The sequence below is a fragment of the Haliotis asinina genome, chromosome 9 (genome assembly GCF_037392515.1).
Source record: "Haliotis asinina isolate JCU_RB_2024 chromosome 9, JCU_Hal_asi_v2, whole genome shotgun sequence".
Classification (NCBI taxonomy): domain Eukaryota; kingdom Metazoa; phylum Mollusca; class Gastropoda; order Lepetellida; family Haliotidae; genus Haliotis; species Haliotis asinina.
In genome coordinates, this window is record NC_090288.1 from 23,533,458 (window position 1) to 23,548,478 (window position 15,021).

Sequence of the window (15,021 nt, forward strand, 5' to 3'; positions counted from 1 at the left end):
TAAGGATGCCTAAAATGTACACGTGGGACTAACAAGCACTTATTTTTTTTTTTGAAGCGCTCAAAGCACTACAATCCGATTATTTTTATCCCGGATAACCCAATCCAATCATTGAGTAGAGATAGAATTTATTTGCGTATACTTTTTGCGTATACTTTTTGCGCACACTTGTACATCAAACATAATGGCTTGCTGAACATTTCAATATAATCTGTACATTGTTACGAATAAATATCATAATTCAAGTACATGTATTATAGAATTAAAAAAAGTAACACGATCCTGATTTATTGTGATGTATACACTTGTAGATGAATCTCCCCAAATATTTATGAAGATGGGCATACTTATATTTGTTTTGAAAGCAAACGAGGATCAGAAGATTGGCAATGGGCGTGACTCCACAAAACAGGTTGTCCAATGATGTAACAGCACATAAGTTTGTTTTACACTTGTCAAGGGACAAAAGTTTACCTGGACATGGATTCGACCAGAGTCTGTTATTTTCAGGTTGAAAGAGGTGTTCATATATTTAGTGTTGTCTGATTGAATGATTATACACATCAATTCTGTAACTGATATATTATCCTCCTTTTATTGACAATGGATCTGATACACGTGATCATTAGACAGGATAAGATAATTACAGAGATCAAATACAAACGTTTCTTACACAATGCTTATGTAAAGTGCATTGAAAAATCACATTTCAAATAAGCATGAAACAGCTTGAACAAAATACCCCAGTTACCTTTGTATGGTTTATGTGTACTATATATGTATATTATGACTAGATAGCAAGAGCTATCACTTCATATTCGATTATGTATTATTGTCAGCATTAAAAATCAATAGTCGCAAATGAATTAGGTCTAAATTAGTAACTTGATTTATTTCAAATCTACACGTGTAATACAGTGTTGCTATTTATGTCTACAATTCATTATATGAACTATTACAACGAATGAATCAATGATTTAATCTAAAAGAAGGTTTTGTAACTTTGTCACCGTTAATTCAATCAATGTGCAAACATATTATCTTAGTATTCACTCTCAATGACGAGTAACAAACACGTACCTCCTGTAACAACATCTCATAATCCCTTTGCTCGCAGAGATGTGTTCATCTGCCTGTATAAGCCCCCGACATTGCAAGCAATTGTTATCAAAACACATTAATAGTTCTTCTGATTAACACAGAAAGTAATCTCTCTCGTAAGAAAGGCTAATCTTTGATCGTTACTGCTAAATTGATTTGAAATTATAGGTACAGTACGAATTTAAAATGTAAAACCCCCAATACGCGGCTCTCGCTGAATGAGAGGTGCTTTTTATAACCCCCAATATGCGGCTCTCGCTGAATAAGAGGTGCTTTTTATTACCCCCAATACGCCGCTCTCGCTGTGAGAAGCTAATTAATTTGCCGCATATACGCGGCTCTCGGCCTTAATGAGTTAATGAGTGAACCACTTTCACTACAGCAGTTACTTAAATAAACTATGCTTGGGCAATGCCCTAACAGAGTTTAGTTGAATACTTCCCTTTAAGGGTGATTAACCTACTAAACACATTTCAAAATAAGGTTATTGTCTATTCAAAATTTGATTTACTCCTTTTGGTATTTTTATTAGTTATAGGAAGGGACAGCACTGAAAAAATGGTTAAGAGTGGGTTGGGGATCACAAAAATGCTTGTATTGTTAGAAAAATATATGTTAAGAATATGACAATTTACTGTGCATTTTGAGGACAGGTTATCTATGACTGGAGAGAATATTGAGCAAAGTATTGTGAAGTTCGAACACCAATTCCATGACAATAGGTTTGCATGGTAATACTGGTATATCGGTAAACCGCGAATACGAATCTAAAACAATTACGTATGGCAATACTTATATGACGTACAGGTACGTACAGATGTACAAAGATCTACTTGTTCAGGAAAAAATGTTTGCTCTTCCAGAATGTGTTTGTATTAATTAAAGCACAAGAACAGTAGTGCGAGTGTTTTGATGTTATAATAGTTACAATACGTTATTACAAAAAACAATGGGATAGAGCAAACTTTATATCTTTTCTAAGACGGCAAATACTTTTTAAGGATATTTTTTATCAATCTAAGGCAGAAAACACACAACGGTGTTGGTGACCTAAACTAAGAATCTTCACACAGGGCTAACTGATGCACTGTTCCTTTGATGTGACAAAACAGATGATAAACAATTTGATGATGGTTTACACTGGGTTAAAAATCTTCTCCAAATTATTTTAATTATATCTGTGATTAATGTAAACCACAAGGGGCAATATGACTGTCACATTTCTTCTACCAACATAAGTTTAAATCAGTACAAACAGTACATTCCATGATCGCATTGTGGGAATGTAAACATTGCAAACATTACTGTCTCTCTGGAAAACTGAGTTGAACTATGAGACATTCTCTCCATTGAAAAACAAACATAATGTTTCCACCAGTGATGTTAGCTGTGCGATGCAGCTGCAAACCAAGAAACGGGATGCAACTGAGTACTTTAGTGTAGCAGGCTGGACGAAGCAATAGCAACTGACACAGGCCATGACATTGGTTTCATTGGGCCATTATGCAAAAGTGTTTGATTACGATGGGGCAGACTAGAATGGTGCAATGATGCAATGATGCAAAGGCATTATGACGCAAAAAGAGCATATTAGTACTGTTGGTACCTTTGATCTTTCACTGAAACAAGTGTTTCCAAATGATTGGCAACAGGTGCACTTTAAAGCTGACAAAGAGCCAAGTATGGACTTTTAGCATTGCCGTACCCAAAACTTTTGTCTACACGTTTTTGTTTATGAGGACTATATCGATTCCTGTAATATTTTTGGTTATGTAGCAGCCACAAAATTTCCGATTCCAATGACAGACCTGATTCAAAGTTGGATGCCTTGTCCACATGACTAAAGATGTTAACCACGTCAGCAAGCGGACTAAGTCAGGACGTCACCTCCGCAGACAGCATACCCTGCTATATTTACATACATGACTTTTGCTAATGATGAAACTTTTGGCAGACTGCGTCCAAAAAGCACCAACTTTTATCCAATAAAATCACTTCTAGCAATTGCAACAAGAGTCATCACAAGATGACATATCCCCCCCATTCCCAGCCCGCACATATTTGAAAGGACAAATCATCTGACAGTTTCTTGATGTTTTCTTTTAAGACTGTTTGAATTGTTTTCATGATATTCCTGAAAAATATAAATGCCATATATCTGTAAATAGCAAAAGGCACGAAGACGAATGGACGGACAGACAGATGAGGCTGGAGGGGATAATAGAGATGCCCCAAATCTGTAAATCACAAAAGGCACAACTTCAGGTTGAGATTATTATCATATGAGACTATAAGTTTGGTAAAAAATATTGAATGGTTTTTGAGTTCTGCTCTAGCAACAAAATGAATACGGACGGATGGACAGAAGGACAAGGTATCGATTATATCTCCCCCGGCATGTAATGTCGGGGTATAGTAAAGATTATACTGGTCATTATTCTAAAAATCTGTGTTTTCCTTTCTATATCTACAATAATACATTAACCTAACAGAATTAGACTTTTAAACTATTTCTCTCAATCTTATTGAAAAGAAAAATTTTCGTACACATGGTTTATCAACCTACAAGACTAGGCTGTGATAGTGTCTAATATAGTGTTAAACTATGTAACCAAGCCATATGGGACTTATGTGTTCTTCTGCATTCTTAATTTTCATCACTACCACAGCATACAGTGTCTTGTCAGCTACCTTGTTCCTCTTTGTCACTTCCTTTAACTACTCTATATGACAGTGATGGTCTTTACTTGGCTGTGACTGTCATTACATCAACTGTAGAAGGAAGAGCTATTTTTTCTCTATCTGTCCATTTGTAATCTTTGCCTGTCCATTGTTGTTAAAAACTGTATATAAATATATATATGTATGCTCACAAATATCCTGGGTGTGTGGAATCCGATATTTTGACTCTGTGGAGTGACAACCGCGAGCAGGACTATGTTGGAAGCTCACCTCATTCATGTATACTTATTTGTCATGTCTTGTGTAAGCAACTACAGAAGTTCATACTAAGCTATGATGCCTTCATCATCATTAACATATTCTTCATCTAATACCGAACTAATTCCCCAGTCAACGCTCAGTATACCACGCATTGACAGGGCACGGACAACCTGAAAAATACTTTCATGAAATTGTGTCTCATTGATAAGCTGACCCACTATTACATAATGTGGAACAAAGGCCAAGTAAAATTGGAAACTTTATACGCAAGCATAGCATGCGAAATGAGTAAACTGAAATAAGGTCTAAATATGATGTTTCTCTAACTTCCGGAAGTTAGCAGCCTTCAAAGTAATCTTGCGAGAGAATACGAGATCTCATCCTCATTTCTCTGGCTTCCAAAAGATATACAGTCATGTCACAGGCTAAAATGTTTTATCATTAACACTGCACCTTACTTTCAGTACTCACTGATGTTGGCATAGACAGCCCACCTTACTTGTGGTCTGACAGGCACATCCTGGGCCTTGGCACATACAGCCCATGCAAGTGTTGCAGAGGTAGATCATATGACTGCTCTCTAGAAAAGCTACATGTGTCAGGGGCCCAGCACACGCCATGTCAGGCAACACCTATAGTATGTTGTTGTGGTCCACAGGTTTATCATCTAACGAATAAAATACATCAGCCAGAATCAACTGGCTGTAGTTCCTGCGACAGTCATATTTTACACTCATCGAGCTGTTAGTTTTAACGACTGTCTTACTTCGTTTTTCTTCCGTACAGTATTAGTTTTTGTTTGTACGTAGTACGCTAGTGTAGTTTTGAGAAGTTTGGTTGTACCATTAGGGTTTGGTATCAGTGGAACTATCAACATGTCCAAGCCCAGCCGGGCTACCTCACACAGCCAAAATGGCGAAATACAGGGGCAAAGCCACATGGCAAGAAACCCTAATCCCGCAACCAGTCAAGAGGCACCACCTTCTAGGCAAGAGGCAGAACATTTTAGCAATGGGGCCTGAAAATTCTGTACAAATAACGGCAGACAGGTTCTTCAGGGAAGTTTCGGACCATGGTCATAAGAGAAAACGCGACTGGAAAGGGTTCATGATCCCTAGAAAATGTGTGTATGTGAGGACCGCTTCAATACCATTGACCAGCGAGTCGGATGATTCATTCATTGATTCATTGAGTGTGTTAACCAGCAATTCAGACTCTAGTGTAGAAATAGTCAAAAAGAAATCAGTCTTGAGAAACACAAGAGTTCACGAGATCCAACATGGCGGATGACTATGTTCGTTTTTGGCAGTCATCTACGAAGGCAAGCATATTCATTGTGGATGACATGGTGGAATATGCCTCAAGAATGTTCAATACATATGAAAAGGACGAGGGGTGGGAAACCTCAATTCTTGAGGGGAATCCAGTTCCCGAAGGATTTTGAGTCCAGAAATTGGAAGATGAATGGCAAGACATGCCGGAAGAAGACAAGTGTGCACCTATCAAACCCACTGAAGCATCTGTAAAGCGCTTCAGTCGAGGATCATGAATGTCATGGGGCCCCTATCGAAAATATGGGCCACTATGGAAAATGTGAGAAAAAGTGGGAGGGAACACCTAGAAATTCATGACTTTCTAGCACTAATAGAAAAAATTTGTGTGCCTTTAGGGCAGGCAAATGTGGTGACGGTCTTCCACAGGAGGCTCAACATACTGGCCAAATTAATGAAAAGCCAGAAGGCCCAACGTTTCCTGATAAAGAACGCCAAGCATTTATCGTCAAAGAAACTGTTTGGTCATTCATTCTATAAGAAACTGGATAAAGTATCTAAAGACCGCAACAAGCGGAGGTCAGTCGAAAATCAATTCACATATCCTCCTCCATTCAGACAAGACAGGGACAGAAGTTTTCAAGCACCCTTTCAAGGGAGGCCTCCCTTCAAGAATAGAGGCATGCCACTACAGCCACCCACAGACGACTGTGCAGCAGAGGCTGTCCCAACAGCTACAACAGAAACAGAAATAATGCCATGCCTAGCAACAGCCAAACTGGCGGGATGTCCGTTTGAAACAACACAATATCAGATCTCTGCAGAAACCTGCATCAACATGGTAGCTGGGTTGACAATTGATTCCTGATGAATCAGGACAACCAGTTGTGTCTATAAGCTTCTTGTGTTATCCATATCCTTGATACCCTCAGGTATTTGTGAAGGTTGTGAGAGAGACTGTGTGCACTTAGATGAAAGGGATCACGGCTGAGTAAGTCAAACACCTCGGATGGGGGTCCCTGTCTGACTTGCTATGTTGCAACTAATACGTGGCATTAATTTGACTTGGTACCATGGCAATTAATATGTGGCATAAAGCTATGATATAGGCAAATGCCTAAATCATGAGGTGTAATGAAAACACAAATAATTTGAAAAACAGTTAAAGCTACCATTACATGCTTAAGGGACAAATTTTGAACGAAAAACACAAATGAAAACAATAGTATCTTGCAAATATAATAGAGTTATATAAACATACAATCGGTAATGTATCATGTGGATTTACTGAATACTAACATATGAATTGCAGAATGTAATGAGGTCATGTCCATGTCAACTGAATTCAACATGGCTAAGTGGAACAACGATACTTAAGATATTAACATGATGGATGTCACTATTGTGCACAAAATAAACAGTAAGACATGAAGTCACACAACAGTTTTTGAGAATCTATCCAAAAATGACAAAAAAACCCATGTATTTGTGTATTGTCTATTTGATGGAACAACCATCTCCTCAGCATTTCCCTCGCATAGCTTCATCTTGTCAAAAGAAAGCAGTAAATGCATTAAGGAGTAATGCAAGATAAGGTAAAAAATATCACGAGACACCAAGTTTACCCATAACCTTCATAATTTTCAGCAACCCATTTCACTCTTTACCTTCATGTCCATAGTGTCTCAGAAATGACAAGATGAATTTACACAAATTGTAATAGTTTGAAGGTAGCTCAGTCTGGATAACCATCTGAAGGTTGTTGGTTCATGCGGTATGAAAATTCTCACAAAACTGGTTGCTTGTTTTAATTGACTTGTAACCTATGGCTGAGACTGTCTGCAAGAAACGTTGTGGAGCGGTATTCTAAAGGTGCTAAAAATGGCAGATGGAGAAACAACAGACAACACTCAAAACCATATACTCACTTGGACCTTGTGAAGCTGACAAATCCCTTACAACATACCACACACAACATACAACAGATCCAGTACCTTCTGTGAATCCAGTAGGTCCTTGTGCAACATCTCAGATTGTTGTTTTTCATGTTTCAATTCTGTCTCTAATCTTGCAGTCTCAACAAGTAACTTTTGGTAGTTTTCTTCAACTTCTTCCTGTAATGGAGAGAAGTGAACATGTTATATCATACAAAGTGAAATATCGTTTTTCTTCAAACTGGGAATCAGTTATCAAAGTAACCACAAACATCCTTGGAATTTTAGACATGGAAATTCAAATGAAAGAAGGTCAGAAAATATTAACATATCCCCCTGTCCACCACATATTTGACAGCACAAATCATCTGACAGTTACTTGATTCTTTTTTAGACTTTGAATCATTTCCATGGAAATAATGAAAAATATAAATGCCATATATCTGTAAACAGCAAAAGTCACCACTTCATGATCTGTCTCATATCTGCCAAGATCTGGTGAAAGATATCAAATTTTTTTTGCTCTAGAAACAAAGCCCATCCATTTTGAGGCTAAAAGTGAATAGTTGGTTTCTGGCTCACATATCTGGCAAGTTTTGCTGACAGATATTAAGAGGTTTTTGAGTTGTGCTCCGTAAATGAAGCCCATCCCTCCATTTTGAGTCAGAATCAGTTCCACGGAAACCCAGAAAATGATCAATCACGAAAACCTGTAAATGGTAAAAGGCACCACTTTAGGTTCTGACTACTATATCTAACAAATTTAGCAGAAAAATATTGAACGGTTTTTGAGTTATCTTCCAGAAACGAAGCCCATCCCTCCATTTTGAGACTAAGTCTGAAACCTTTCTATGGAAACCGAGAAAATAATAAATCACAGAAACCTGTAAATAGCAAAAGGCACCACTTTGGGGTCTGCCAGAGATATCTACCAAGTTTTGCATAAAAATATTGAATGGGTTTTGAGTTTTGCTCCGGAAATGAAGCCCATCCCACCATAAAACTAACACCAAAATGTTCCATGGAAAAAACAAAAAAAGATATAAATGCCAAAAATATTTAAATGGCAAAAGGCACAACCATAGGCTGAGATTACTATATCTATCAAGTTTGGTCTAACAATTTTGAATGGTTTCTGAGTTATGCTCTGGAATCAAAATGATTACGGATGGACGGGGATAAAAACATGACCAGTCAACCTCTCTTGACATCTTGCTCAGTAGCTGTTCAAACTCACACATATTTTCAAGATTCACTTTGACCTTGACGTGAATGTCATGGTGTACGAAATGTGCAAAAAATAGTAATCAAGATATTGCTTATAAATAAAATTCAAGAAAACTGTTTGCATACTGTGACAAAATTAGGTACCAAGTATGAAAATAATCTAGTCAATGGCACTTAAGATATTCCAATCCGTACATACAGTGCGTTAGACCAAGCCTTATACCATATCCTCTTTGTGCTAAACATGCAGAAGGTTAAAGAAGTTAGTGATAAACCATCATAAGAAAATACCCAGGGCCCTGATCTTTAGATGAATTGATATATACATTAACAAGTCATGTTTCAACAATTATTACATGCAGGATGTGTTGTTCATAAGTCATCATGGGGAAAAATACCCAACAAATATATCAACTAATGTTTATTCACTTAACTGGTTTCTGATCGTGTCTGTAAAAGAAATATCAGAATTCAGTCACTGATGACAACAACCAAACATTACTGTAAAGCAGAATTTTGTTCAGGTTTAAATGAAGTCCTTGTAAGTTACCTTTGACTTTGAAAAGGCTTGCATATTTGCTGAAGTATGAACCAACTGCTGACTGCTGACAAGGGAACTCTGCTCTGCCTTCTCCATGCGTTCCACTAGTTCTGATACGCGTGTCTGGGCCTCCACAGTCTTATCATGTGCATCTTGATATTTCTGCTGCAGCCTTTCCATTTCCACTTTAAGATGGTTCCTCTCTTCTTCAATCTGCTCTTTCATCTAGCATAAAAAATAGTACAGTTCTGACTATTAGTAATGCTAAGTCTTTACTTGTGCTGCTTCATTTAACAGTTGAAAATATTCCAAACTTAACTATGACTCATATTATAGGCTCAGGACCTTCCTCTGCATGTACACATGAATTAATAGTCAGTAAGATCAGGGCAAACTTGTACCTGCCAAATCAGTTACAATAAATCACTGGTATTCAGCTTCAGAATCTTGGCAAAGACAAAAGTCTTCAGCTACCATGTGACATATGTCTGATATTTGTCGGTGAAAGTGCAAAACTTCGAGCACAACCAACAGTGGGCTGGTTATTATGCTCATTCTGTCCATGAAACCTTATCAGAGACTACAAAAATGAGCCACTAGCCTGGAGAGGGTTATATAAGTTGTCAGAACTTGACCTGATCCTTCTTACTTTATGAACAGAATATGTTGAAACTAAACTAACCAGCAATATGTCAAGATCTGTTGTAACTTTGGCCAAATGCAATAATGTCCCAGACCCCACATCTCACTGACTGTCTTAGACTTTTGAATTTGACATTCAGGTACTGCATTGAATTCACTGAAGTGAATGTTGTGCTTGTTCCAAATACATCAAAATAGTGTACTGGAGGATCTCTGGTATATTTTCTCTCAAAGATGCTCTTTGGAGACTCTCTTGGTCAGCCAATGTTGAATTGCTACCACTTCGTGACATTAGAAATCACAAATCATAAATTCATGATGTGGCCTAGCATTAGTGAATAGTTGCCTTACGCTCAGAGGATGGTGGCTGAAAAGTGACACTTTCTAGGAAGCCATGCTGTTTTGATTATGAAAAGGTCAATTTCACAATCATGAGAAAGGTAGCCCTACACCATCAACAAACACCAAACAAATGGAACTTACTCCAAGATATTCTGCAGTGCACATTCAGTGTTTCTGCAGTGTCAAACTAGGCCTTAAATCATGTACTAGGCCTTCAATCATGAACAATCAAATTCCAGTGATATCTTGATACCAAATTGTCAAGCTACTTGGTGCGATGGAGATATCATCTGCCCCATTTCAGACAAATTTGGACCATTCTGTTGGATGAATGACAAAGTAGAAGCTGCTCTGTTTTCAATTTGACACTTGATGAAATCTTGTGATTCTGATAAGGGGTGTGTCCCCCCTTGGAGTTGTCACTCCTTCTCAGACTGCATACTGATAACATCATTAGTTTGCTGATGTTTTCTGGTCAGTTGACTGATAGTTGATGGATTATAACCAATATCTCTTGTAATAACTCAAAATCACATGACAGCATACCAATAACAGCTCTGAGCAGTTGTCAGTTGAGGTCCATGGCAGCTTTAGCATGCTCTTTGATGGGTACAAAGTTCATGACATTATGGCTGTTACTAATCCACTTTTTCAAATGGAAGCCTCTATTAGAGCATTGCCGATTTACTTCTTGGACAAGTGCTTTCATCTTCTCATCTGTTCATGTTAACTTTCTGATGTCGTCCACTCAGAAGTTTTTCTTGATAAGGTCCATGACTTCTTCTGGAAAGGAAGGTTCATTGTCAACATCAGTTTGTCTGAGAGCTATGTTCAGTGAGGAGATGGCACCAAACAGGTGAACAGTCAAGCAGTAGGTCAAGGGATCTTTTGATAAGTTGTCACTAGAATTGTAGGGAATCTTGATCATCTTCAGGAACCTTCACCTGGAAATGCACTGCCTCCCCCATTATGGCAACTCTTTATTTTCTAAACCTCAACAGTATATCAAGCTGACTGTTGGTTAGGTCAGGTCCTTGTAATAGCTGGCTGTTCAGAGTAATGCCCTGGTGTAACATGGAGCAAAAAAATATTACTAATATTACTTTGGCTTCTGGGGATGGTAGACACCTTGGTGTGGAATGTACCATTCTTGTCCATCACCTCTGCAAAACTCTTCACTTGGCTCCTGTTTCGCATAGTCCTTTGTCATTAAGTTTGGTCATGAAATCTGTCTAGACTGAATGAAAGTCTGCAATCCTTTGTTCTGTGTTCAGCACTTGTTGCAGTTTTTTGATCAGATAGTTAACAAACCCAAAGAAGTGAGCTGTAGTAGTCCAGAAGGGATGTTATGTGAGCCTGTATGAGTGAGATGAGGATGACGTGGAAATAGGCTCATCTGCAGATGGTATTAACATGAGACTCGAGAACAAAGTAATGCCCAAAATGAATGGAAAATGCTTTTTGGCAGTTTATTTGATAATGGATGATATTTCATTTTCAAAACTCCAAATAACCATTCACACAACCTTGACCTAAATTGGCATATGAGTAATCACAATGTACCATTCCCTAATTGTAATGATTAATTGAAAATATTGCAAAACATGGACATATGTCGGGTCTAGGACAATTCCCACCTAGAACAATTCCCACCCAGTTATTTTCACTATAACCCCCACCATACTGAATTAAAGAAATTTTACTTTGATTTTTTGTGTGTAATATTACATTTGATAAAATTGTGACATCAAAACCAACTGACTTCGATGAAGTTTTTGCTTTGTGCAATTGAAATTGAAAAGAAATTTTACTTAATGATTAATTTTGTGTGTGTGTAATATTAACTTTCATAAAATTGTCAGTGTCTATTCTAAAACTGAAAATCTTGGGGGGACTTGTCGCCCCCTTACATAAAAAGGAGGGGGAATCTGGAAAATGTAGGGGGGAATACCTGTATTACCATCTTTCAAAATAGTGTGGATGTACGAAAGTTATTGCAACCACCAGTGAAACTATTGCTCATTTTATTTTAGGTACAATAGTCACGTCATAGCACCAAGCTCATTTTCAGAGAGCCATGGTCATTTTTGCAACCATTTTTCTCTGAAAAACACTTGGTTTGGGGTTTTTTTTTTGGAGTCGGAGGGACCGGGGTCAGTCTTGGGGTTTTGCTCGCCTTTCGATTCACACATCTCCTTAACAGACGTATCGGTCTGGGGAGACATGGTGGACACTGTTGCTTTCTCAGTGGTATTTTGTGCAAAAAGTCATTTATTTTCATTCTTTTGTGTGGCATTATTCACGCCAGCTTACCACAGATCATTGTAAATAAGAATTTTAGTAGTATAGGGAATGACAGTTCTAAAACACTTTCAAGAAAAGTCTCTACAAAGCCTTATTTACTAAATAAGGCTTTGGTTGGGACCTTAGTTCTTGCTACTATTACCCCTACTACAAAAAAGTTGGCGTGCCTATGTCACGTTTATATCGATGAAACAGTTTAACGTGAACCGCCTATGATCTCTTTGGTGTTCGTAATAAAGGCTTGCTGGGCTTTTTGTATCCCCTGTTCTATGTACTTTTTTTTCTCGTCCTCGCTGATAGCAGACTTACGAGACTTGGACCGAATATCTTGTTTCATTCCGTTATATTTTGTGAGTTCAGAGAGGATTGAACGAAACTCCTCTTCTGAGATCTTACTATCAGAGAGTGCCGTGGAAATACGCTCACTCACTGTGTTGAGCTTTGCTTCGGCCAGAACCCTGATCTCGTCGTGTTTCAATGCCTTACGATGAAGTCTGCGTGATACTAACTTAAGCGCCAACCCTAACACCCCTGCCACCCCAGCTGTTATTTCAAAACCTAGCACTATAGGTGCAGCCACGATGGTAGCCAACAACCCAACGCCTGCCGCCCCTAGTCCCATGCTGGTTGCCATAAGGGTAGTGTCAGCCCCGTCCACGATATTGAAAGCTCTATTGTACTTCTTACATAGTGCTTTCCGCGTGTCACGGTCTTGTTCTAGTTGACGTTTCACATCACATAACTGCCTCAAGCGGAACCCATCTACGGTTTCCAACGTCTTCGCTACTTCCTCTACGACTGGGTACAGACCCATCCTATAATATATATTATGAAAGATATTTTAATTGGGTTTCAGTTAATACTCTATCAATGTATTTGAAGCCTATAAGGGATAGATCATTACCAATGATAATAGGTGAGAGGCTAATAGACTTTTCTGTTGTAATAAAAACTGCACTGAGGCTTATTAAGCGGTTTATAGAACCCGTGGGGGTATTCCGTTGTTATAACAATACGACAATATTGGTCTAAGTGTTCGGTATACCAGTGTATTACCAACCCGGGTAAAATTTGACGTCCTTTAGAGGAGTTTACCTGGTCAAAATACGTAAAGACGACTTCTATGATGAGTGTGTAGGGGGAGGATATTCTATCAAGAGACTCCCGGATTAAGTAGTAAATACTGCTAAATGTTAATTTATTATCTAATCCAGAACTTAACCCATTTGTTTCGGTATCAAAACGTATCGGAGATGCTGAGTGATTCTCCGAAATGAAATCCCCGGGCCAGATACAGTTGTTCCTAATCTTAGAGATATTCCCCGAATTTGCGTAAAATGTGATATAAGGTGAGGTGGGTGTTAAGTTGATCAACCATTTGGGCTCTTTTAAATCTGATAACGACACCCGTCTGTACACGTTGTCTTTGAAGTGCAGGATATATAAGGCGTCTTCCTCACCAGGCTGATCGAATCCCTCCGTATCTCCTAGGTCGTTAAGCGTAGTGTTGGGACGATGACTGGCCATTGTTATACTATTTACGATATAATTTCCAACTGGTTTTTTGATAATAGTTCAGGGGTGAACTTCATACCCATGAAGTGTATGTTGGCAGGTAGGAAGATATTGGTTAGTGATATCTTGTTTTCCACGATCACGTTGACACCCTGCAGACTGGTGTTGGAGTTGGAACCCACCCGCACGTAAACGCAAACTTGATACTGGTGTCGTTTCACCCACCCGAGTTTGATCCCCTTCACTATCTCGACATCATTCCCCGATGGTTCCCCTAGGTAGACTTTGATGATCAGTGTTGAGTTTGCCGGTAGATCCTCTAGTATAGTGACCACGCCTTCGAATTCAGACACCAACTGCAATTTCACATTTTGTATGGCCGGTTTACTCGATAGCATGTGGGCTGCCATAGTGTTGAGTGGGCTGACGACTATGCTACGTCTCTGAGTTGGGACGTAAGCCACGAGCAGGGTTCCATTGTTCACGACTTTGTTTAGGTGGTTGTCTTTGTTATCCGTGAACACGTAGGGAGAGACGAGTCTAATATTGAGAAACCAGTCGTCGTTATCAGGTAACAACACCCACTTGTCATCTTCGGTGAAGACGAGCATATATGGCTTGTTTCGGGCGACGGTAGTGCTCTCAACATCGTCTAAGTCGAACAGTTTACCCCCGAACGATGGGTATATTATCCAGTTATTACCGGTGTTGACAAGGGCGTACTTAGTGTTGACTTTTGCTCTTGCGGTATCTACTATATCACTTAGGGCTCCACCGGAGGTGACTTCAACGCGTTTGTAAATGTTGTTTTTCAGTTGAAATGCGTACGATGTACCATCTACTCCGGGAGCTTTGAAACCGCGCGTGTCTCCGAGGTCGGAGATCCCGATATTGACGCATTTTTTCACTCCGGGCCCTTGTGCGCTGGTCATTTTACATGAAGCGTTAAGCTGAGGTATCCTATATTTACAGGATTATGATTTATATGTAACACCGATATTGTCAGCTCAGGTATGTTGCCCTGGATTAATCTCTTATACTGCCGTGGTGAAAACGACTCGGTTCTACCGTCGTTGTATTTCTCAGTTTTCACCGGCACTGCTCTCAATATAGTGGAAGGGTGACCTCCTTGAATGTTGTACGTTGTGCTCACCTGACCGAGATGAATGTACAGCTCTCGGTACGGTACTAGATCGGGTAA

General features: G+C 38.9%; 1 protein-coding gene across 1 annotated transcript in view; it reads right to left on the reverse strand.

Annotated features, from left to right (window-relative positions):
* LOC137296913 (ankyrin repeat domain-containing protein 26-like) overlaps nt 1–15,021 on the reverse strand; it is a 523,769-nt gene that overhangs the window by 188,878 nt on the left and 319,870 nt on the right. The window contains exons 32-33 of the mRNA XM_067828810.1: nt 9,027–9,242; nt 7,310–7,429 (exon numbers count right to left, since the gene is read on the reverse strand). Of these exons, the coding sequence (XP_067684911.1) occupies nt 7,310–7,429; nt 9,027–9,242 (336 nt within the window). The remainder of the gene's footprint in view (nt 1–7,309; nt 7,430–9,026; nt 9,243–15,021) is intronic.